This window comes from Moschus berezovskii, chromosome 17, assembly GCF_049115385.1.
Source record: "Moschus berezovskii isolate FMDL1 chromosome 17, NW_MosBer_1.0, whole genome shotgun sequence".
Classification (NCBI taxonomy): Eukaryota; Metazoa; Chordata; class Mammalia; order Artiodactyla; family Moschidae; genus Moschus; species Moschus berezovskii.
Window position 1 is genome coordinate 57,193,841 of NC_142476.1, and position 21,121 is coordinate 57,214,961.

At 38.9% G+C, this 21,121-nt stretch overlaps 2 protein-coding genes across 3 annotated transcripts in view; one reads left to right on the forward strand and one right to left on the reverse strand.

Annotated features, from left to right (window-relative positions):
• The window catches only part of WDR64 (WD repeat domain 64), a 150,544-nt gene that overhangs the window by 90,324 nt on the left and 39,099 nt on the right, over window positions 1-21,121 (forward strand). The window contains exons 14-21 of one of the 2 annotated variants that reach the window (XM_088845492.1): window positions 798-974; window positions 2,047-2,112; window positions 7,011-7,141; window positions 10,741-10,842; window positions 12,031-12,100; window positions 14,254-14,290; window positions 14,852-14,991; window positions 20,987-21,092. In XM_088845492.1, coding sequence (XP_088701618.1) covers window positions 798-974; window positions 2,047-2,112; window positions 7,011-7,141; window positions 10,741-10,842; window positions 12,031-12,100; window positions 14,254-14,290; window positions 14,852-14,991; window positions 20,987-21,092 — 829 coding nt within the window. The remainder of the gene's footprint in view (window positions 1-797; window positions 975-2,046; window positions 2,113-7,010; window positions 7,142-10,740; window positions 10,843-12,030; window positions 12,101-14,253; window positions 14,291-14,851; window positions 14,992-20,986; window positions 21,093-21,121) is intronic. The other variant, XM_088845494.1, reaches the window with a different exon arrangement.
• LOC148775167 (uncharacterized) overlaps window positions 1-21,121 on the reverse strand; it is a 77,749-nt gene that overhangs the window by 5,192 nt on the left and 51,436 nt on the right. The gene's annotated exons all lie outside the window — the stretch shown is intronic.

A 21,121-nucleotide genomic window follows, 5' to 3' on the forward strand; every position in this document is an offset into this window, starting at 1 on the left:
ATGTTAAGAAAGAACTAGATGCACATATCTTACAATTTAATAATTCTACACCAGGCACATGTGCTAGAAAATATGTCATTTGTCCATAAAAACATGCAGTGAAAAATTCACAGCCTGAACACTCACCAGTAGGAGAATGGATAAGTAAATATAGTATATTCATACAATACTATAAAGCAGTTAAAAATAAATGAACTAGAGTGCCATGTAATTACTTGCATAAATCTCAAAAATAAATTAAGTGAAACAAGCAAGGTGAGTAAGAATCCATAAAGTTTTATATAATTTCTATAAAAAGGTTAGAAGCCTGAAAGCAATATCATGTCATGTAACATACATATGAAAAGTGTTAGTCACTAGGTCATGACTGACACTTTTTGACCCCGTGGGCTACAATCCCCCCAGGCTTCTCTGTCCATGTTTTCTCCACCTACTGGAGTGGGTTGCCATTTCCTTCTCCAGTGGATAGCCTTGACCCAGGGATCAAACATGGATCTCTTGCATTGCAGGTAGATTCTTTACCGTCCGAGTCGCCAGGGAAGCTATATATATGACTAAAACCTGAATATGTCATGTAGGTATAAACTTTGATAACTAAAACCATATTCAGGTTACTAGTTACCTCTAGAAAGTAAAGAAGAAAAAGGACTTATATTATGGAGGGACAGGTAGAGCTTAAGATCTGATAAAGCTGAGTGGTGAGTATATCACTGTATGTTCTATTTTTCTCTATGCCATTAAAACAGCTCAAAATAGTTAAATGAATTTTTCATGTACTCACTGGATTTCTATTAAAGGGTAAAGAAGATGATATTTACCTTGCGGTGATATGGGAGCTGCCTGATGTTGTGCCTGTCCTTCAAAATGGGAATCGTATTGTGCATCTAAGGGTGTCTACTAAAGAAAGGAGCATGGGTATTCCCTTCCCAGATGTAGAGTTGATAGTTGAGAAAAACTTCTCTCAGCGTGTTGGTGTAAGTTTCTTCCTGAATTTTTTTTCCTTTATATTATGAAAAATTACAAACATATACAAAAGTAGAGAAAATAATACAGTGTATTTTCATGTACTGTTAGCCAGCTTCAAAAAGTATCTATTATGACCAAATTTTTTCCTCATTATTTCTACCACTTCCCCATGACCACTGTCTATGGATGGATTATTTTGAAGCAAATCCTCAACATCGTGTAACTTTATCCCTAAATATTTCAGTATGTATCTCTAAACAGTAATGACTCAAAAATAGAACAATGGTACCAGTATTTCCTCAAATATTTTCTAAAATAATTTATAAGACATCTTTAATATAATCACATCACAGTTTTCAATTTTCCCAGATCTTCTCATACAATATATATTTCTTACAGTTTGTTTCAACCAGAATCCAATCAAGGTCCTTTTGTTGCATTTGGTTGATGTCTCTAAAGCTGTAATTATCTTTCCCTATCTTTTTTTCCCCTTGTAATTCATTTCTTGATGATACTGGACAATTAGTGCCTGGTTTCTCATTTTCCAGATTTTGCTGATTGCACCCTTGTGGTAAATTGAAGAGGTTCTTTTTTACTTCCTTTAATCTGTTAATTATACCTGGTGCATACAGCTTTGATTAAAAAAAAAAGACTCTATACAACATGGAGATCACTGTAGTACACGTGTCATTACCTCCATCAAAATTCACATAATATTGTTTTTTTTGGGGGGGATGTCAGCAGCCATTAATGATCACTACCTAGGTTTATTATTTCATTCAGAGTTGCCATTTTACCATCCTGATTAATTTGTTAGCTGGAATGTATCTCTAAATAAAAACTATTATCAACAATTTAGTTACCCTGAGGTACAGTTCAGATAGGAAATCAAAGTAACTGACTGACTGTTTTCTTAAATTTATCAGTTTTCAGAGTAAGAAACTGGTTTTCTAGCATCCTACAAAAGTGGTCAGTGGATTTTATTTGTTTAGTATCATTATGAGATCACAAATTTAAATATTCTTGATGTGTTTCAGTCTACTGCATTATTGATTAATTCTCAAATTGTCCCATCTCAAGCTAGTTGGACACTTCAGGTTTCCGAGTCTTTTTGATATGACCCTAGTAGTTCTGGATAAGTTTCAGGTATGACAAGTTTTTAGATTAAATATTTTTATGTACATGGATCATTTGTCTATTCTTCGTTTATATTTCTATCTAGATTTTTCTTTTTTTCTATTGTATTAAAAAGCTCTCTATATTAGGAATATAAGAATACACACATATATGTATAAATAATTAGGAATATCAGTCCTCTGTGAGAGAAGTTTCAAATATTTTTTCCCATTTTCTTATTTGTGTTTTTACTTTGTATATGGTCACTTTTGCCATGGCAATGTTAATTTCTGAGCAGCTTGGTGTAGATGAAGTTTCAACAGTTTATTAGAAACTACTCTTGGAAATAATCACAATTATTCTTTCAGCTCCACTCAGGGAGTCCATTAGCATTTCATGTTTTCATCTATCTAAAAATAGCTAGGTTGTTTTCACATCTCCTCGATTTTGACAAGAGTAAATTTGGGATCATATCAAGAGGTCACAAAATTGTTGTTCATATTTTCTGGCTAATTATTATTTCACCATGTTTACATTATATGATTTTAACTAGATTTTCCAATATCAGTTAATAAAATTTCAACTTTTTGTTTTCAGCTTTTATTTTTTAAACTTCTTATATTGCTCTGGTGATATCACTTATTGATATCTAGTTAATTTTTCTTGCTGTCCTAAATATTGTTTTAAAAATCTAAATAAGGAAAATATATCATCAGACTATTTTTGTTACAGGATATTCTCTGATTTTCAAAATTGTAAGCAGATTGAAAGAAACCAATATTGTTTTCCACACACAGATAAAAAGAAGTATCTCCTGACAAGTCCTTAGTAATAGATCCTTAGAATTACACAGCCAGGGTCCTTAACTCCCTAATTTAGGATCCTTGAATTCTCTGTCCATGGGTGGACTTCCAGTGGTGTAAAAAGTCTTTGTAATTATATATAAAATCTCTTTTCTGAAGAGTGTATGGTTCATAGGTTTTTCTTTCTCAACATTTCATTATGAAAAATTTCACAAATATAGAACAATTAGCAGCTTTATAAAATGAGCACCTATAAAACCCTCCACTTAAAATTTACTCTTTACAAATATTTTGCAATATTTGCTTCATTGTATATGTAGTTACATATTCATTGCTTCAGTTCAGTTCAGTTCAGTCGCTCAGTCGTGTCCGACTCTCCGCGACCCCATGAATCACAGCACACCAGGCCTCCCTGTCCATCACCAACTCCCAGAGTACACTCAAACTCATGTCCACAGAGTCGGTGATGCCATCCAGCCGTCTCATTCTCTGTTGTCCCTTCTCCTCCCGCCCCCAACCTTTCCCAGCATCAGAGTCTTTTCCAGTGAGTCAGGTCGTCGCATGAGGTGGCCAAAGTATTGGAGTTTCAGCTTTAGCATCAGTCCTTCCAATGAACACCCAGGATTGATCTCCTTTAGAATGGACTGGTTGGATCTCCTTGCAGTCCAAGGGACTCTCAAGAGTCTTCTCCAACACCACAGTTCAAAAGCATCAATTCTTCGGCGATCAGCTTTCTTCACAGTCCAACTCTCACATCCATACATGACCACGGGAAAAACCATAGCCTTGTCTAGACGGAAAATGAGTACGTCAAGGCTGTATTCATTGCTTACTCACCTTTCAATCCTCCTTTTTAAAATGTTTTTCAAAGTAAGATGACAATATCAGTACATATCATCCCCAAATACTTCAGTATATGTATCTTTAACTAGATTTCACTATTTACATTTTTTAGCAAAATTTACAAATAATAAAATGCATAGAATTTAAGTGTGCTATTCAATGAATTTGAATAGGAATATATTCAAAGCACAATCCAAACCCCATCAAGATAAAACACACTTTCATACCCCTGCCAATCAATACTTGCCCCTCACTCAAGACAATTATTGCTTTGATTTTTTTTAGATTTGTTTTTCCTTCTTCTAGAATGCTATGTAAGTTGAATCACACAGTATATACTTAAATACTCTTTAGTAGGTTTTTGAGACTTTTGTATGTCACTGCATGTATTTTTAATGAGCTCCTACTATGTATCCTGTCCTAGGGGTCATTAACTTACTGAGCTCACTGGGCAGGATGTGGGTCTCATGCCACCATTATTTTATTGCTTTAGGGCATCTGTATAGTCAAAGCTGTAGTTTTTCCAGTAGTCACATACAGATGTGAGAGCTGAACCATAAAGAAGGCTGAGCACCAAAGAACTGATGCTTTTGAATAATGGTGCTGGAGAAGACTCTTGTGAGTCCCTTAGACTGCAAGATCAAACCAGTTGATCTGAAAGGAACTCAACCCTGAATATTCATTGGAAGCACTGTCGCCAAAGCAGATCTAATACTTTCGCCATATGATGTGAAGAGCCGACTCACTGGAAAAGACCCTGATGCTGGGAAAGATTGAAGGCAAAAGGAGAAGGGGGATGGTAGAGGATGAGATGGTTGATAGCATCACCAACTGAATGGACGTGAATCTGAGCAAACTCTGGGAGATAGTGGAGGACAGAGGAACCTGGTGTGCTGCAGTTCATGGGGTCTCAAAGAGTCAGACATGACATAGCAAATAAACAACAAAAAATGACTGATAAACTGAAAGACATGCTATCTTTCCCTAGAACTCTCAAAACTCTAATGGAAAATCTGACTTCATCCAGATCAACAGGAATTAACTTTATTGGACTAGATGAACTGATAAACATGGTTTATAACTTTATGACTTTTTGGAAAATATATTAGTTTTAATCTTTGTTTTCCAAAAGAGGTTTCCTCTTATGCTATAACTTACAACAAGTTAATAAAATATAGCTTTGTAAACAAAGGTGTAATCGTTGTTTTAATTTGTTCTTCATTTCCAAATGTGTTTTTTGTCTCCATGCTGCCCTATGACTTTGTTAATATTACTAGCTGTATTACTTATATCCTGTCTATTTTATATACTGTACCCAATGTATAACTAGGCCCTGTGACAAAACTAATGATGGCTAAACATTTTGAGGAAATAGATCACATTTATGACTCATAAAATAATTCTAATAGTGTGATTCTAGGTACAGAAATAAGCAATAAGGTGAAAACACTTCCTGGATCATAGTGGACTAGTAAGACAAAGGATCCAGAGAATCTTTAATTGTCAACAGAACCTAATCCATAAATTAACATCCAAAGTGGCATATCAACAAAAATTTTTGCCAGATCTAAGAAGAACGTCCCAGCACCATGGGACAAAAATTGGTCATGAAATGTCTCCCAGGTATTGCTCAAATTTTGGACGAAGATGAAGAACTGAGAAATAAAATATTGTCTGCCATATCAGTAAAAAAAGATATCACAGTCATCGGTGATTGTAGCCAACTCTTATGGTGAGCTGGTAAGTCCCGAGGGAACTCAGGAAGGAAACAAAGAGTACTTACCATCTAGCAGCCATCAGACTGCAGCCACTTCTGATGGTGAGCCCTGAGGAAACTCGGGATGTGAAAACAGGATACTGGCCCCAGATAGCTAAGGTACATATCAAAGGAATGAAGAGAGCCCAGACTCTTGCATCTTCTCATACATAGAAAAGTGTTAAATTCCTTAAATTGAGTTTTCTTTTATTAACAGTAACCTTTTGTGTCTTTTGTTGGATAATTCCTATATATCCTAGCTTCCTCCTTACCTCCTTGGAGCAGTTTTCCCAGGATTACTTAAGATGCTATCTCCTGGGCTTAAAGTCCTTAGTATATCTGTCAAATAAAACATAAACTCTCAAAAAAAATTATACGTAATTAACAGTTTATCTGAATTAACAGTTATCTGAACAGTTTATCTGAATGCTTGAATTGTATTAAAATTTTCTCTGGGTTTACTGACATTCTGTTTAACTATATATCCCAAGAACCTAACATGCTGCTGCTGCTGCTGCTAAGTCACTTCAGTCGTGTCCGACTCTGTGTGACCCCATAGACGGAAGCCCACCAGGCTCCCCCGTCCCTGGGATTCTCCAGGCAAGAACACTGGAGTGGGTTGCCATTTCCTTCTCCAATGTGTGAAAGTGGAAAGTGAAAAGTGAAAGTGAAGTTTCTCAGTCGTGTCCAACCCTCAGCGACCCCACGGACTGCAGCCTACCAGGCTCCTCCATCCATGGGATTTTCTAGGCAATAGTACTGGAGTGGCTAACATAGTAGGTACCAAAAAATACTTGAGGCAAGACAACTGAAACATATCAAATAGCACTGACAAAAGAAAGTCTCTAGTGATATTTAGAAAAAGCTTTCATAGAATGGCATGGAGCAGAAACTAGGCCATGGGTGAAAGGAAGGTCAGTAAGTTAGAAGAGCTAATATAGGATATTCTTTCAAGAAGTTTGAAAAGAGGAGAAAGGTGGGAAGGTAATTTAATGGTTGATAGCTTAGGCTGATGGAGAAGGCAATGGCACCCCACTGCAGTACTCTTGCCTGGAAAATCCCATGGACGGAGGAGCTTGGTGGGCTACAGTCCATGGGGTTGCTAAGAGTCGGACACGACTGAGTGACTTCACTTTCACTTTTCACTTTCATGCGTTGGAGAAGGAAATGGCAACCCACTCCAGTGTTCTTGCCTGGAGAATCCCAGGGATGGGGGAGTCTGGTGGGCTGCCGTCTATGGGGTTGTGCAGAGTTGGACACGACTGAAGTGACTTAGCAGCAGCAGCTTAGGCTGAAGGAAGAAGACAATAGATGAAGAGTATATTTTTTCTTGCTTTATTAAATTCTATAAATTATTTTATGCCAAAATAATTTAGATTTTACTAAATTTCATGCTTTAGGATCTAAATATATACTATTTTTGATTTAAGTTAATGAGAGAACAACAAAGTATACACATTGCTTTTGTACTGTGCTTAGATACTATGTTCTTTATGGTCACTGGGTCTGTTTCTTTCCCTCTTCAGAATCCTGCTGTTAGAATAGAAGTGAATTGCATCGATCTATTACAAATAGAAGGATATAATTTGATAGCTGCTGGAACCTTAAATGGTGTGATCATCTTATGGAATTTTGTAACATCAACTGTCAAAGAAGTGTGAGTTGCATTGTTTCCTTAAATACTATACTCATTTCCTTAAAAACTGCACTGCAGAAGAGTCAAAGTAACATTCATTACTTAAAAAAAAGAAAAGCAATACATAAAAGTGATGATAATTTTCTCAAGGAGCCTTTCCTGGAGGTTATCTTTATAAGCAGGGTATGTACTAAGTGTCTAAATCCCAGAATGATATGAATAAAGTAAACCTTAATTATTTGTATTCCCAAGTGCTTTTACATTTACTCTTCTTAACTATGTACTAGAGTATGTACTTTATGTACATAGAGTATGTACTAAAGCATGTACTAAAGTTAGTATATGCTTTCCATGTACAATCTTGTCCAAATATGTAACTTTAACAAATATTTAAAATATGTAGTAATTTAAAATAATAATCTAAGAGTTTCAAGCACACATATCCAATTGCCTACTGGCAGTTACCATATGGATGAACAACAAGACCCTTAAAGTCCCACATGCCCAAGATTTCTTCCCAATCTACCCTCCCCCATCTCATCTGGTATTCCCAGTGACACCAGCGCCAAATGGTGAGAGGTAATTAAGATGGGTTTTCCTTCTCATTCACCACTCCAACACATCCAGTTTATTGGGGTGGTCAAAAAGTTCTTTTGGGTTTTTCCATAAGCTCTTGTGGAAAAGAGCTCCACCCAATACTACAGGGCTGTACTAACAAGGGCATTACATATTCAATTCTACGTCTCAACTAACTAGATTTGTTCTGTTCCACAAAATTTACCCTCCCCTGGAAATCCAGTTCTAAATATGCTTACCATTGGTTATAAAGGATATAATGTAACATTGTATTATTTGTTATGGAAGGGTTAAAAACAATAACCTTTCCTCAGTTGTGTAATTGGGCTCTAAGCAAGGGCCGTGTGTCACCCTATATCAAGAGAGTTTCTAAAGTTGTACTTCAAGGTATAAGATGGCCAAGAACCTTAACAATGAATTAAAAATAAAATAAATTCTATTTAAGCATTTTGGGGAAGGAAAGAGGTATAAAGGAGAAGAGAGTCAGAGAAGACAAGGGAAAAGAAGAAGAAAAAGTGAAAGAAATCTCTGCCTCTCCTAGCTACAGTACTTGTATATGTCTACCTAGACTCTATGCCCCTTTTCAGTCCATGTCAGAGTTTTCACTTTTAGCCAAGTTTTGGGAGGAAATATGCCTTTCTTTCTGGGACTCTGGGTATGCTTTTCTTTGAAACTTAAGCTGAAGTAGCTGTCTCTGCAAACCCCTCCTCTTTACCTCAGCTCAGGGTCTGCTGGGCCCTGCCCCTAGAATTCCTGTCATCCTTCAGTTCCTTTCCTCCAATCCTTGTGGCTTTTCTCACAGACTGTATACGTGTCACTTTATTCCTAAATAATAACACCACACAATTCCTCATCTTCTTATTAATACAGTTTTCACACTGTGCCAGCTTATGTATGACTCACTGTTTTGGGAAAGCATCTACTAGACTAAAAATGCAAAGACCATAATCTACCGCCACAGCTTAAAAGAGATTGCAGCTCCCCTGAGAATATTCCCAATTCAAAAGTGGAGATTCTTCTTGAATCTATTCTTGAAGTGCGAGGCAGTTTGCCAGGGGATGCAGGCAAATCCAGCACCCAAAGAAGAATAACTGACTACAATGGGTCATACAGTGTCCTCTTCCCACAAAAAGATGATTATATTAAAACAATTGATTTAGAATCACTGGAGTATTTTGCAAAACATATAATTTAACTGTCCAAAGTAATCTAGGTCCAGTTTAAAGACTCTAAAGTTAAGGATGGCCATCTCTACCTCTACCTCAAACTTTGTCTAAGAGCCCTTCACCAATCAGGAGAAATAGTCCTTCTTTTTCTGTTCCAAGTCCCATGCTTTTTTGGGTGCAAACTAGAAATTGTTATTGCTAATGAATAATCCACTTTACCATGCAGTTCACTTGCAGAGCAGAAATATGTAAAACGGAGCTCAACAAGTTATCAAATTTGCAGTCTCCTCCTTTGAGCTTGGTTCACTCCCCAGCAGGTCCTTCATCACATGTCCATGCAAATTAGCAGAGGTAATTTTCGCTAAAGGAAAAAGAACAGTTTGTTACAACATCTATTTCCTATAAGGAATATCAAACATGGCTTTAAAAGCCTACTATGAAGTGCCAGGGCAGACGGTGGGAGACCATCCATCTCCTTCTATGAAACTACCTAGGAAGGTGTTCTTGGGAATCGGAGTCAATTGGAGACTGGAGCAGGAAGAATAGTGTGATTACTGAACTACCTGCTTTCCTTTTCCACTTAATTATAAGGTGTTTGAGGGTAGTTCAGTTCAGTTCAGTCGCTCAGTCGTGTCCGACTCTTTGTGACCCCATGAATCACAGCATGCCAGGTCTCCCTGTCCATCACCAACTCCCGGAGTTCACTCAAACTCACGTCCATCAAGTCAGTGATGCCATCCAGCCATCTCATTCTCTGTCAGCCCCTTCTCCTCCTGCCCCCAATCCCTCCCAGCATCAGAGTCTTTTCCAGTGAGTCAACTCATTGCATGAGGTGGCCAAAGTATTGGAGTTTCAGTTGTCGCATCAATCCTTCCAATGAACACCCAGGACTGATCTCCTTTAGAATGGACTGGTTGGATCTCCTTGCAGTCCAAGGGACTCTCAAGAGTCTTCTCCAACACCACAGTTCAAAAGCATCAATTCTTCAGCGATCAGCTTTCTTCACAGTCCAACTCTCATATCCATACATGACCACGGGAAAAACCATAGCCTTGACTAGATGGACCTTTGTTGGCAAAGTAATGTCTCTGCTTTTTAATATGCTATCTAGGTTGGTCATAACTTTCCTTCCAAGGAGTAAGCATCTTTTAATTTCATGGCTGCAATCACCATGTGCAGTGATTTTGGAGCCCGAAAATATAAAGTCTGACACTGTTTCCCCATCTATTTGCCAGGAAGTGATGGGACCAGATGCCATGATCTTTGTTTTCTGAGCGTTGAGCTTTAAGCCAACTTTTTCACTCTCCTCTTTCGCTTTCATCAAGGGGCTCTTTAGTTCCTCTTCCCTTTCTGCCATAAGGGTGGTGTCACCTGCATATCTGAGGTTATTGATATTTCTCCCGGCAATCTTGATTCCAGCTTATGCTTCCTCCAGCCCAGCGTTTCTCATGATGTACTCTGCATATAAGTTAAATAAGCAGGGTGACAATATACAGCCTTGACGTACTTCTTCTCCTATGTGGTAGTAACTACCTGTTTGAGGGTAGTAACTACATTTTATTCTAATTTCTCACTGCACTTATTCAAACAGTAGAAATCTATTATTTAAAATGTATGAAACTTTCAGGAGGTTGTATAAGCTCACTCTCTGAACTAATAGACAAACTGATTGAATTAAAAGACTTCTAAACACTAAAAGATCATGTTGTTATATAGATATTTATTAAGGAAGAGTTCAAATGCTATACTTTTGGGTTTTCTCTCCATATTCAATGATAATCAACATTTCAGGAGTTGATTACCTCTGCATGGAATATATAATAATGTACGTTACCTTATTTGTGAATTTTTATCTTGTGAATGTATGCTTATTCCTAGGTATAGACCAGAAGACTGCTTCACTGTAGACCCTGACTTGGACCCTAAACGCTTTAGAATTAATGATATACTATTTCTCTTTCGTAATCCTGAATGTGGAAGGTAACTCAGCACTTACTGATCAAGAAATATTGTCTGGGACTTAAGTGGATGATATAAAAAGAGTTCTCCTCATCCCAGCATTTAGGAAGGTACAATTGAGGGAAGGGTCTTCCCAGGTGGCACTAGTGGTAAAGAATCCACTTGACAATGCAAGAGACGCAGGAGAAGCAGGTTCAATCTCTGGGTCCAGAAGATCCCCTGGAGGAGGAAGATGGCAACCCACTCTAGTTTCTTGCTTGAAAAATTCCATAGACAAGAGGAACCTGGTGGGCTATGGTCCATGGGGTCACAAAGAGTCAGACACAACTGAAAGACTGAGCAGACATACACACACACACACCTGAGGGAAGATATATTTGGACTGACATACTTGGCTTCAACTTTCTTCCCTATTACTGTTTTTGTAGATGGATGGCCCCAGGGGGATCTAATTTGCTGTGTGGTTATCCAATTTCCCCTTACCATTTCAGTCCCACAGAAAAGAGGAAAAATGCTCTTGACCCCACTTGCAGCTAAAATACAACTCTATGGGCACTGATATAAAGCAGAAAAAAAAAAGATTTATAGGGCAAATATGAACGATCATATGGAAGCAGGTTTCATATGACATCTGCTATAACTGAGCTCATCATCCATTTCCAAGACAGCAGGGGATTTTTTTTTTTTAAGTTTAAGAAAAGGTGTTTTTCCTATTTACATTTGCTCAAGAGCTCTGATTTCAATAGACAACAAAAAACACATCTCTGGAGAGAAATCAAAGGCTTCTGTACTATCTCATCATCCAGAAGTGAGCCAGAACACCTTCCCTACTCCTTGACTTGAAACGTTCTCATTCTGAGAGTATTTTGAGGACCTCATCTGTATATATCTGCACCAGAACACTAAGCCAGTTTTCAGCCCATTCTAGCAGAATTAGAAACTATAGAGCAGAAGTTATTAGGTTTTCCAGCCTCCTCACAGCCACCTCACTCCCCACCATTTCAGTGTCAGAGCCTCTGGGACTAAATCTAGCCTTAACAGTGGGAAAGAACAGATTTTTATTTCCTACACCTGAGCAGTATCCACACTAAAATCCAGAGATGCTAAAAAAAAAAGTAACCAGCTGAAATTAAAACAGAGGAGAGCACCTTCTGAGTATGAAAGAGTATCTTAACTTTTCCTCCTTGTGCTTCCTCCCTCTCCTTATAGGAGATCAAGTCAGGATTCTGTATGTTCTTCATCCCAGTGTGATTCTAGCAAGGGTCTACAGAGTAGCAAGGTAAGCAAGAGAAAAGGAGAGCGTGCCTTCCTGTTACCGCCAATGTTGGCTCAATAATTTGTTGCATGTCGCAAAGAGTCGGACACGACTGAGCGACTGAACTGAACTGAGTAGGTAAAATCTTTTTTGTTTTCCCTAAAAAGCAATGTCTGAACTGTTTTTATCTTTTTCCCACTATTTTTCAAGGCTTTCCTATCTGCAAATATTCATGAATAAAACAAATTACATAGGCTATTTTTATGTTCATTAAATAATAATTTTAGACTATCTCTTTTGCTAAAAAGTATTATGTACATTTCACAGAGGAAAGAGACAGCACATGATTATGTTTCAACACAATGTAATGAAATGGTTTTCAAACTGTGTTCTTGGTTCCATATTTTATATGTTTTTACACATTTTTATTTCTAGTTAAGATTTTGTTTGAAGGAAAATTTTCACTGCATAAATTATTTTAAAAGCACTAGCATAGTGGAGATGGAGAAGGCAATGGCAAGCCACTCCAGTACTCTTGCCAAAAAATCCCATGGACGGAGGAGCCTGGTAGGCTGCAGTCCATGGGGTCGCACAGAATCGCACACGACTGAAGTGACTTAACAGCAGCAGCAGCATAGTGGAAAAGGCAATGGCAACCCACTCCAGTACTCTTGTCTGGAGAATCCCATGGACGGAGAAGCCTGGTAGGCTGCCGTCCATGGGGTCACTAAGAGTCGGACACGACTGAGCGACTTCACTTTCACTTTTCACTTTCATGCATTGGAGAAGGAAATGGCAACCCACTCCAGTATTCTTGCCTGGAGAATCCCAGGGACGGCGGAGCCTGGTGGGCTGCCGTCTATGGGATAGCACAGGGTTGGACACGACTGAAGCGACTTAGCAGCAGCAGCAGCAGCATAGTGGAAATAATTAGCTTGTAAGGATGTGTCAAACAGACTTGTACTTAAATCCAAGCACTCCATTTATTATCTGATTAGCTTTAGACATGTCACTTAACCTCTGAATTTCCATTTCTTCAGCAATACAAAGGGAATAGTAGAAACTAACTGGTATGGTTGTTAATGGAATTAGAGACTTTATACACCAAGAATGTAGCAAGCTCTAGGTATTTAATTACTCTCGTTATTATGCTACACTGGAGCCACTAGGAAAAGACTGTGTTATAAATACCCTACTTATAAACATGAAAATCACTGCAATGCATCTTTTCAAAGAATTAATTGTAAAATAACTTTAAAATTAATGCTTGCAGATATAAATTTAACTATGAAAAAATCTATCATTCAGTGTATCACATTTCCTTCAGTTCAGTTCAGTTCAGTTCAGTCGCTCAGTCGTGTCCGACTCTCCGCGACCCCATGAATCACAGCACGCCAGGCCTCCCTGTCCATCACCAACTCCCGGAGTACACTCAAACTCATGTCCACAGAGTCGGTGATGCCATCCAGCCATCTCATTCTCTGTCGTCCCCTTCTCCTCCCGCCCCCAACCTTTCCCAGCATCAGAGTCTTTTCCAGTGAGTCAACTCGTCGCATGAGGTGGCCAAAGTATTGCAGTTTCAGCTTTAGCATCAGTCCCTCCAATGAACATCCAGGATTGATCTCCCTTAGAATGGACTGGTTGGATCTCCTTGCAGTATAAGGGACTCTCAAGAGTCTTCTCCAACACCACAGTTCAAAAGCACCGATTCTTCGGCGATCAGTTTTCTTCACAGTCCAACTCTCACATCCATACATGACCACGGGAAAAACCATTGCCTTGACTAGACGGACCTTGGTTGGCAAAGTAATGTCTCTGCTTTTTAATATACTATCAAGGTTGGTCATAACTTTCCTTCCAAGGAGTAAGCATCTTTTAATTTCATGGCTGCAATCAGCATCTGCAGTGATTTTGGAGCCCAAAAAAACAAAGTCTGACACTGTTTCCACTGTTTTTCCATCTATTTCCCATGAAGTGATGGGACCAGATGCCATGATCTTTGTTTTCTGAATGTTGAGCTTCAAGCCAACCTTTTCACTCTCCTCTTTCACTTTCATCAAGAGGCTTTTGAGTTCCTCTTCACTTTCTGCCATAAGGGTAGTGTCATCTGCATATCTGAGGTTATTGATATTTCTCCTACAATATCATAAATATTCTCTTTTTCTCCCCAAATTCAGGGAAGCAAACAGAGCATACGTGAGAGTGAGGTTAAAGGTTAGTATGAAATCGCCTCCCTTTCTTAACTTTGCCATAGGGAGTTTAGGTGATAGACTATTTACAATTAATGTATATATATTTTTTGTGACTAAATGCTGAGGTGCTATAGGATTCAGTAATCTAAGAAGCAGAGTTTACATTATTATGATGCTTTTATAACTATTAACTTTAGATTTTAAAAATCCAAGTACTACTGAGCTTCTTAGTCTCCAGCCCAGTGCCTTGAAGTTAATACTAGATTCATAAGCCTTTTTTGACTGTGTAGGACTCATACTGAATGCATGTCTAGTTTTAACTACCATGTACAATACAGAGGCTTTTGTAATAGAACCCAAAATGAGCTCTTTTAGTTTTTTCCAGTGATACAGGATTCCATTTGTTAAAGGTTTTTTGTTCTCTGCACTGACTGAAGTTCTCTAAGATTAAAAAAAAAAAATTCTAGGGAAAAGAATGTGAGTTTTTTTTCTTCTATTTTCCTACTTGCTTCCTCTTTTATATTCTATAAAATTTGAAATGCCAAGTACAACAAACACTGGTAACTCACTAATTTTCCAACAGGTGAGCAAACAGATGCTGTGAAAGAGCAACAGCCAGCGGACAAAAAACCTCCTGGAGGCACCAATGTAACAGATACTCAGCCACCACCTATCCTTGTCACTGCACATGAGGACGGACATCTCCGCTTGTGGACTATGGAGGTCAGGGCTTGTCATTTACGTGGAACAGCAAAGAACGGGAAAGATAAAAAGGATTATTGAATAAACCTTAGCCCTCTAAGGTTCGATATAGCATCTAATTTTATTACTGTTCAATCTTCTAGCCAAATGGCTGGTTTTGCAGTCTACTCACTGAAAATACTACTCAAAAATTTAGGTCAGTTTTGTAACTCAAAAGAACAAATCATCAAAACTGCTAAGACAACTACTGTATTTCCAATCTTTCTTTACACTGAGCTACGAATACATCCCACTACATATTTCACTGGATATTTAAATAATCAGTTCAGTCACATAGTCATGTCCAACTCTTTGTAACCCCATGGACAGCAGCACACCAGGCCTCCTTGTACATTAAAAACTCCTGGAGCTTACTCAAACTCATGTCCATCAAGTCGATGATGCCATCCAACCATCTCATCCTCTGTCATCCCCTTCTCCTCCCACCTTCAATCTTTCCCAACATCAGGGTCTTTTCCTATGAGTCAGTTCTTCACGTCAGGTGGCCAAAGTATTGGAGTTTCAGTTTCAGCATCAGTCCTTCTGATGAATATTCAGGACTGATTTACTTTAGGATGGACTGGTTGGATCTCCTTGCAGTCCAAGGGACTCTCAAGAATCTTTTCCAACACAACAGTTCAAAAGCATCAATTCTTTAGTGCTCAGCTTTCTTTATAGTTCAACTCTCACATCCATACATGACCACTGGAAAAACCATAGCCTTGACTAGATGGACCTTTGTTGGCAAAGTAATGTCTCTGCTTTTTAATATGCTGTCTAGGTTGGTCATAACTTTTATTCTAAGGAGCAAGCATTTTTTAATTTCATGGCTGTAATCACCATCTGCAGTGATTTTGGAGCCAAAATAATAGTCTGTCACTGTTTCCATTGTTTCCCCATCTACTTGCCATGAAGTGATGGAGATGAAGTCATGAAGATGGCAGAGTAGAAGGATGTGCGCTAATCTTCTCCTGTGAGAACTCCAAAATTACAACTCACTGCTGAACCACCATCAACAGGAGAATGTTGGATCCCGCCAAAAAAGGATACCCCATGTCCAAGGGCATAGACGTCCCAGCAAGATTGTAGGAGGGGTGAAATCACATTTAGAATTGAACCCCTTACCCGCCAGAGATGCTTGGAGGGCTCAAACAAACCTTGTGCACACCAGGGCTCAGAGACCCCACAGAGACTGAGCCAGAACTGTGTTTGAGTGTCTCCTGTGGAGACAGCAGTGGACTGCAGCAGGGGCAGGGGCTCTGGGTGCAGTCAACGTGGGTATGGCATAAGCCATCTTGGAGGAGGTCGCCACCATAGAGGAGATAACCCCACCATAGAGCTGCCAGATCTTACACAGGACTGGGGAAACAGACACTTGGAGGGCACAAACAAAACCTTGTGCACACCAGGACCCAGGAGAAAGGAGCAGTGATCCCACAAGAGACTGACCCAGATTTGCCCATGAGTGCCCAGGAGTCTCTGGTGGAGGCATGGGTCAGTGGTAGCCTGGTGCAGCGTGGGCTCTGAGTATAGCAATGCCTGCATGGGACCTTTTGAAGAAGGTCACCATTATCTTCATTATCTCCACCGTAGTTTGGCCTCAGGTCAAACAACTGGGAAGGAACACAGTGCACACATCAATAGGAAACTAGATTAAAGATTTACTGAGCATGGCCCCACACATCAGAACAAGACCCAGTTTCCCCAACAGTCAGTCTCTCCCACCAGGAGGCTTCTATAAGCCTCTATCCCTATCCCACAGAGGGCAGACAAATTGAAAACCACAATCACAGAAAACTAATGAAACTGATCACATGGACCACAGCTTTGTCTAACTCAGTGAAACTATAAGCCATGCTATGTAGGGCCACCCAAGATGGACGAGTCATGGTGGAGAGTTTTGACAAAACAAGGTCCACTGGAGAAGGGAATAGCAAACCACTTCAGCATTCTTGCCTTGAGAACCCCATGAAGAGTATGAAAAGGCACCCAGGCTGGTAGGTGCCCAATATGCTACTGGATTTCAGTGGAGAAATAACTCCAGAAAGATGAAGAAATAACTCCAGAAAGAATGAAACAACACCCAGTTGGGGAAGTAACTGGTGATGGAAGTAAAGTCCGATGCTGTAAAGAGCAGTATTGCATAGGAACCTGGAATGTTCGGTCCATGAATGAAGGCAAATTGGAAGTGGTCAAACGGGAGATGGCAAGAGTGAACATCGACATTTTAGGAATCAGCAAATTAAAATGGACTGGAATGGGTGAATTTAACTCAGATGGGCATTATATCTACTACTGTGGGCAAGAATCCCTTAGAAGAAATGGAGTAGCCATCATAGTCAACAAAAGAGTCTGAAATGCAGTACTTGGATGCAATCTCAAAAACTGACAGAATGATCTCTGTTCGTTTCCAAGGCAAACCATTCACTATCACAGTAATCCAAATCTATGCCCTGACCAATAATGCTGAAGAAGCTGAAGTTAAATGGTTCTATGAAGACCTACAAGACCTTCTAGAACTAACACACAAAAAAGATGTCTTTTTCAGTACAAGGGATTGGAATGCTAAAGCAGGAAGTCAAGAGATACCTGTGATAACAGGCAGATTTAGCCTTGGAGTACAGAACGAAGCAGGTCAAAGACTAACAGAGTTTTGCCAAGAGAACACACTGGTCATAGCAAACACCCTCTTCCAACAACACGACTGAAGACTACACATGGACATCACCGGATGGTCAAAACCAAAATCGGATTGATTATACTCTTTGAAGCCAAAGATGGAAAAGCTCTATACAGTCAGCAAAAACAAGACCGGGAGCTGACTGTGACTCAGATGATGAACTCCTTATTGCCAAATTCAGACTTAAATTGAAGAAAGTAGGGAAAACCACTAGACCATTCAGGTATGATCTAAATCAAATCCTTTATGATTATACAGTGGAAGTGAGAATAGATTCAAGGAATTAGATCTGATAGAGTGCCTGAAGAATTAGGATGGAGGTTCATGACATTGTACAGGAGGCAATGATCAAGACCATCCCCAAGACTCTGTGGGAGAGGGTGAAGGTGGGATGATTTGGGAGAATGGCATTGTAGCATATATATTATCATATGTGAAATGAATCACCAGTCCAGTTTGACGTATGATACAGGATGCTTGGGGCTGGTGCACGGGGATGACCTGGAGGGAAGAATGGGGAAGAGGGAGGTGGGAGGGGGGTTCAAGAAAGGGAACTCATGTACACCTGGGGCGGATTTGTGTCAATGTATGGCAAAACCAACCAATATATTAATGTAAGGTAATTTGCCTCCAATAAAATAAAAAATAATAATAAAAAAAAATAAGACCATCCCCAAGAAAAAGAAATGCAAAAAGGCAAAATGGTTGTCTGAGGAGGCCTTACAAATAGCTGAGAAAAGAAAAGACACAAGAGGCAAAGTAGAAAAGGAAAGATATACCCATTTGAATACAGAATTCCAAAGACTAGCAAGGAGAGATAAGAAAGCCTTCCTCAGTGATCAATGAAAAGAAATAGAGGAAAACAATAGAACAGGAAAGACTAGAGATCTCTTCAAGAAAATTAGAGATACCAAGGGAACATTTCATGCAAAGATGGGCACAATAAAGGACAGAAATGGTATGGAGCAGGAGATATTAAGAAGAGGTGGCAAGAATACACAGAAGAATTATACAAAAAGGATTTTCATGACTCAGATAACCATGATGGTGTGATCACTCACCTAGAGTCAGACATCCTGGAATGTGAAGTCAAATGGGCCTTAGGAAGCATCACTATGAACAAAGCTAGTGGAGGTGATGGAATTCCAGTTGAGCTGTTTCAAATCCGAAAAGATGATGCTGTGAAAGTACTACACTCAATATGCCAGCAAATTTGAAAAACTCAGCAGTGGCCACAGGACTGGAAAAGGTCTGTTTTCAATCCAATCCCAAAGAAAGGCACTGCCAAAGAATGCTTAAACTGCTGCACAATTGCACTCAACTCAAACACTAGCAAAGTAATGCTCAAAATTCTCCAAGCCAGGCTTCAACAATACGTGAACTGTGAACTTCCAGATGTTCAAGCTGGATTTAAAAAATGCAGAGGAACCAGAGATCAAATTGCCAACATCTGCTGGATCATGGAAAAAGCAAGAGAGTTCCAGAAAAACATCGATTTCTGCTTTATTGACTATGCCAAAGCCTTTGACTGTGTGGATCACAATAAACTGTGGAAAATTCTTAAAGACATGGGAATACCAGACCACCTTACCTGCCTCCTCAGAAATATGTATGCACATCAGGAATAGCAGAACTGGACATGGAACAACAGACTGGTTCCAAATCGGGAAAGGTGTACATCAAGGCTGTATATTGTCACCCTGATTATTTAACTTATATGCAGAATACATTATGGAAATGCCAGGCTGGATGAAGCACAAGCTGGAATCAAGATTGCTGGAAGAAATATCAATCACCTCAGATAAGCAGATGACACCACCCTTCTGGCAGAAAGTGAAGAAGAACTAAAGAGCCTCTTGATGAAAGTGAAAGAGGAGAGTGAAAAAGTTGGCTTAAAACATCATTCAGAAAACTGAGATTTAAATAACATGATAGTATTAATGATGAATACATACATCATTAAAGACTGTAAGAACACTGAAATATGGAATATACATGAAAATTTAGCCTTCCAAACTACTGGAAGAAGTTATTACATTATATTGAGGGTCCTAAACACTTTACAATGAAGGGATAACTTTCACTTACTGAAAGATTTTAAATGATTTGGGGGTGGAAAGAAGGGCAGAGGGTTTGAATTAGGTGGACAGAAATGACAGAAGTAAGGATCTTGAGTAGACTGATGATGGTGAACAGCAGGGAGGTGGCATCACTTATAAGATTCCTTTCTAGAGGGAAACCCAGAAAACAGCAAGTTTTGCATGGCAGATAGTGAGGTTTGACAACACAGAACAGCATGCTGTCTGCTGTACAAAACCTCCAACTCGATCAGTTGTTTCTAACTTATCAGTGAGAAACTCTTGGTTCCTGGTGGCTCAGACGGTAAAGCATCTGCCTACAATGTGGGAGACCCAGGTTCAATCCCTAGGTTGGGAAAATCTCCTGGAGAAGGAAATGGCAACCCACTCCAGTATTCTTGCCTGGAAAATCCCACGGATGGAGGAACCTGGTAGGTTACAATCCATGGGGTCACAAAGAGTCAGACACAACTGAGCGACTTCACTTTCTTGGTTTGAAATGCTATGAAATACTATAAACAATAATTTTCCCTGAGATGATCCAGGTATTGGAACAGTGATGTTTCGCCCTCTCCCCACAATAGGTAAATAATAAAAAGTGTGAGAACAATAGGAGGAGAAAATATTATATCCAACTAAATCTCAGGAAACAAGTAGCAGATTCAAAATTTTTCTTCCTATGTTTTGACTTCTATTCTCCAAGTAAGTACAGAAATGTATATGAAAGTCAGTGATGACTTACACTAAGCACTGAAAAACAATCTGCCAAATTTGAATCTCTTACAATCTGTCTTGCACCAATATTCAAAAATAGATATTTTTAAAGGACAAATACAATATTCTGGCTTAAAGTAAGTGAGAAACACTTAAATCTGAAAATCATGTTTATTTAAAAGGAGAATATATCACTGGAAAGGGGTTGAGGAACTGCATGAAGAGGGTTATCGGAAGTGACAGAAAACAACCTACAAGTATAGAGGTGATCTGCAGTAATAAGAATCTGCTAAGTCGCATCAGTCTAGATGCTTATAATTAACAGTTGACCCCACTTTTACTATTATTTAGTTTCAAGGAAATAAGTCCATATAGATAGTTTCAAATTGCTTTTATTACAAAGAAGAGAAATCATGTTATAATTAGCATATAGCTCTTGGGGTAAATTATAAACTCAACTCCAATACTGATGTTTATATATAATTTATTATTATATTTTATACAGGGAAGACTACTGAAAGATATTCTACCTTTCACAAAACATGCTGCCATTTCTCTGACATCACTGTTCACTGATTCATGTGCAAGAATACTACTGACTGGAAATATGGGTAAGTCACTGCTGTTATGCAGTTGGCCA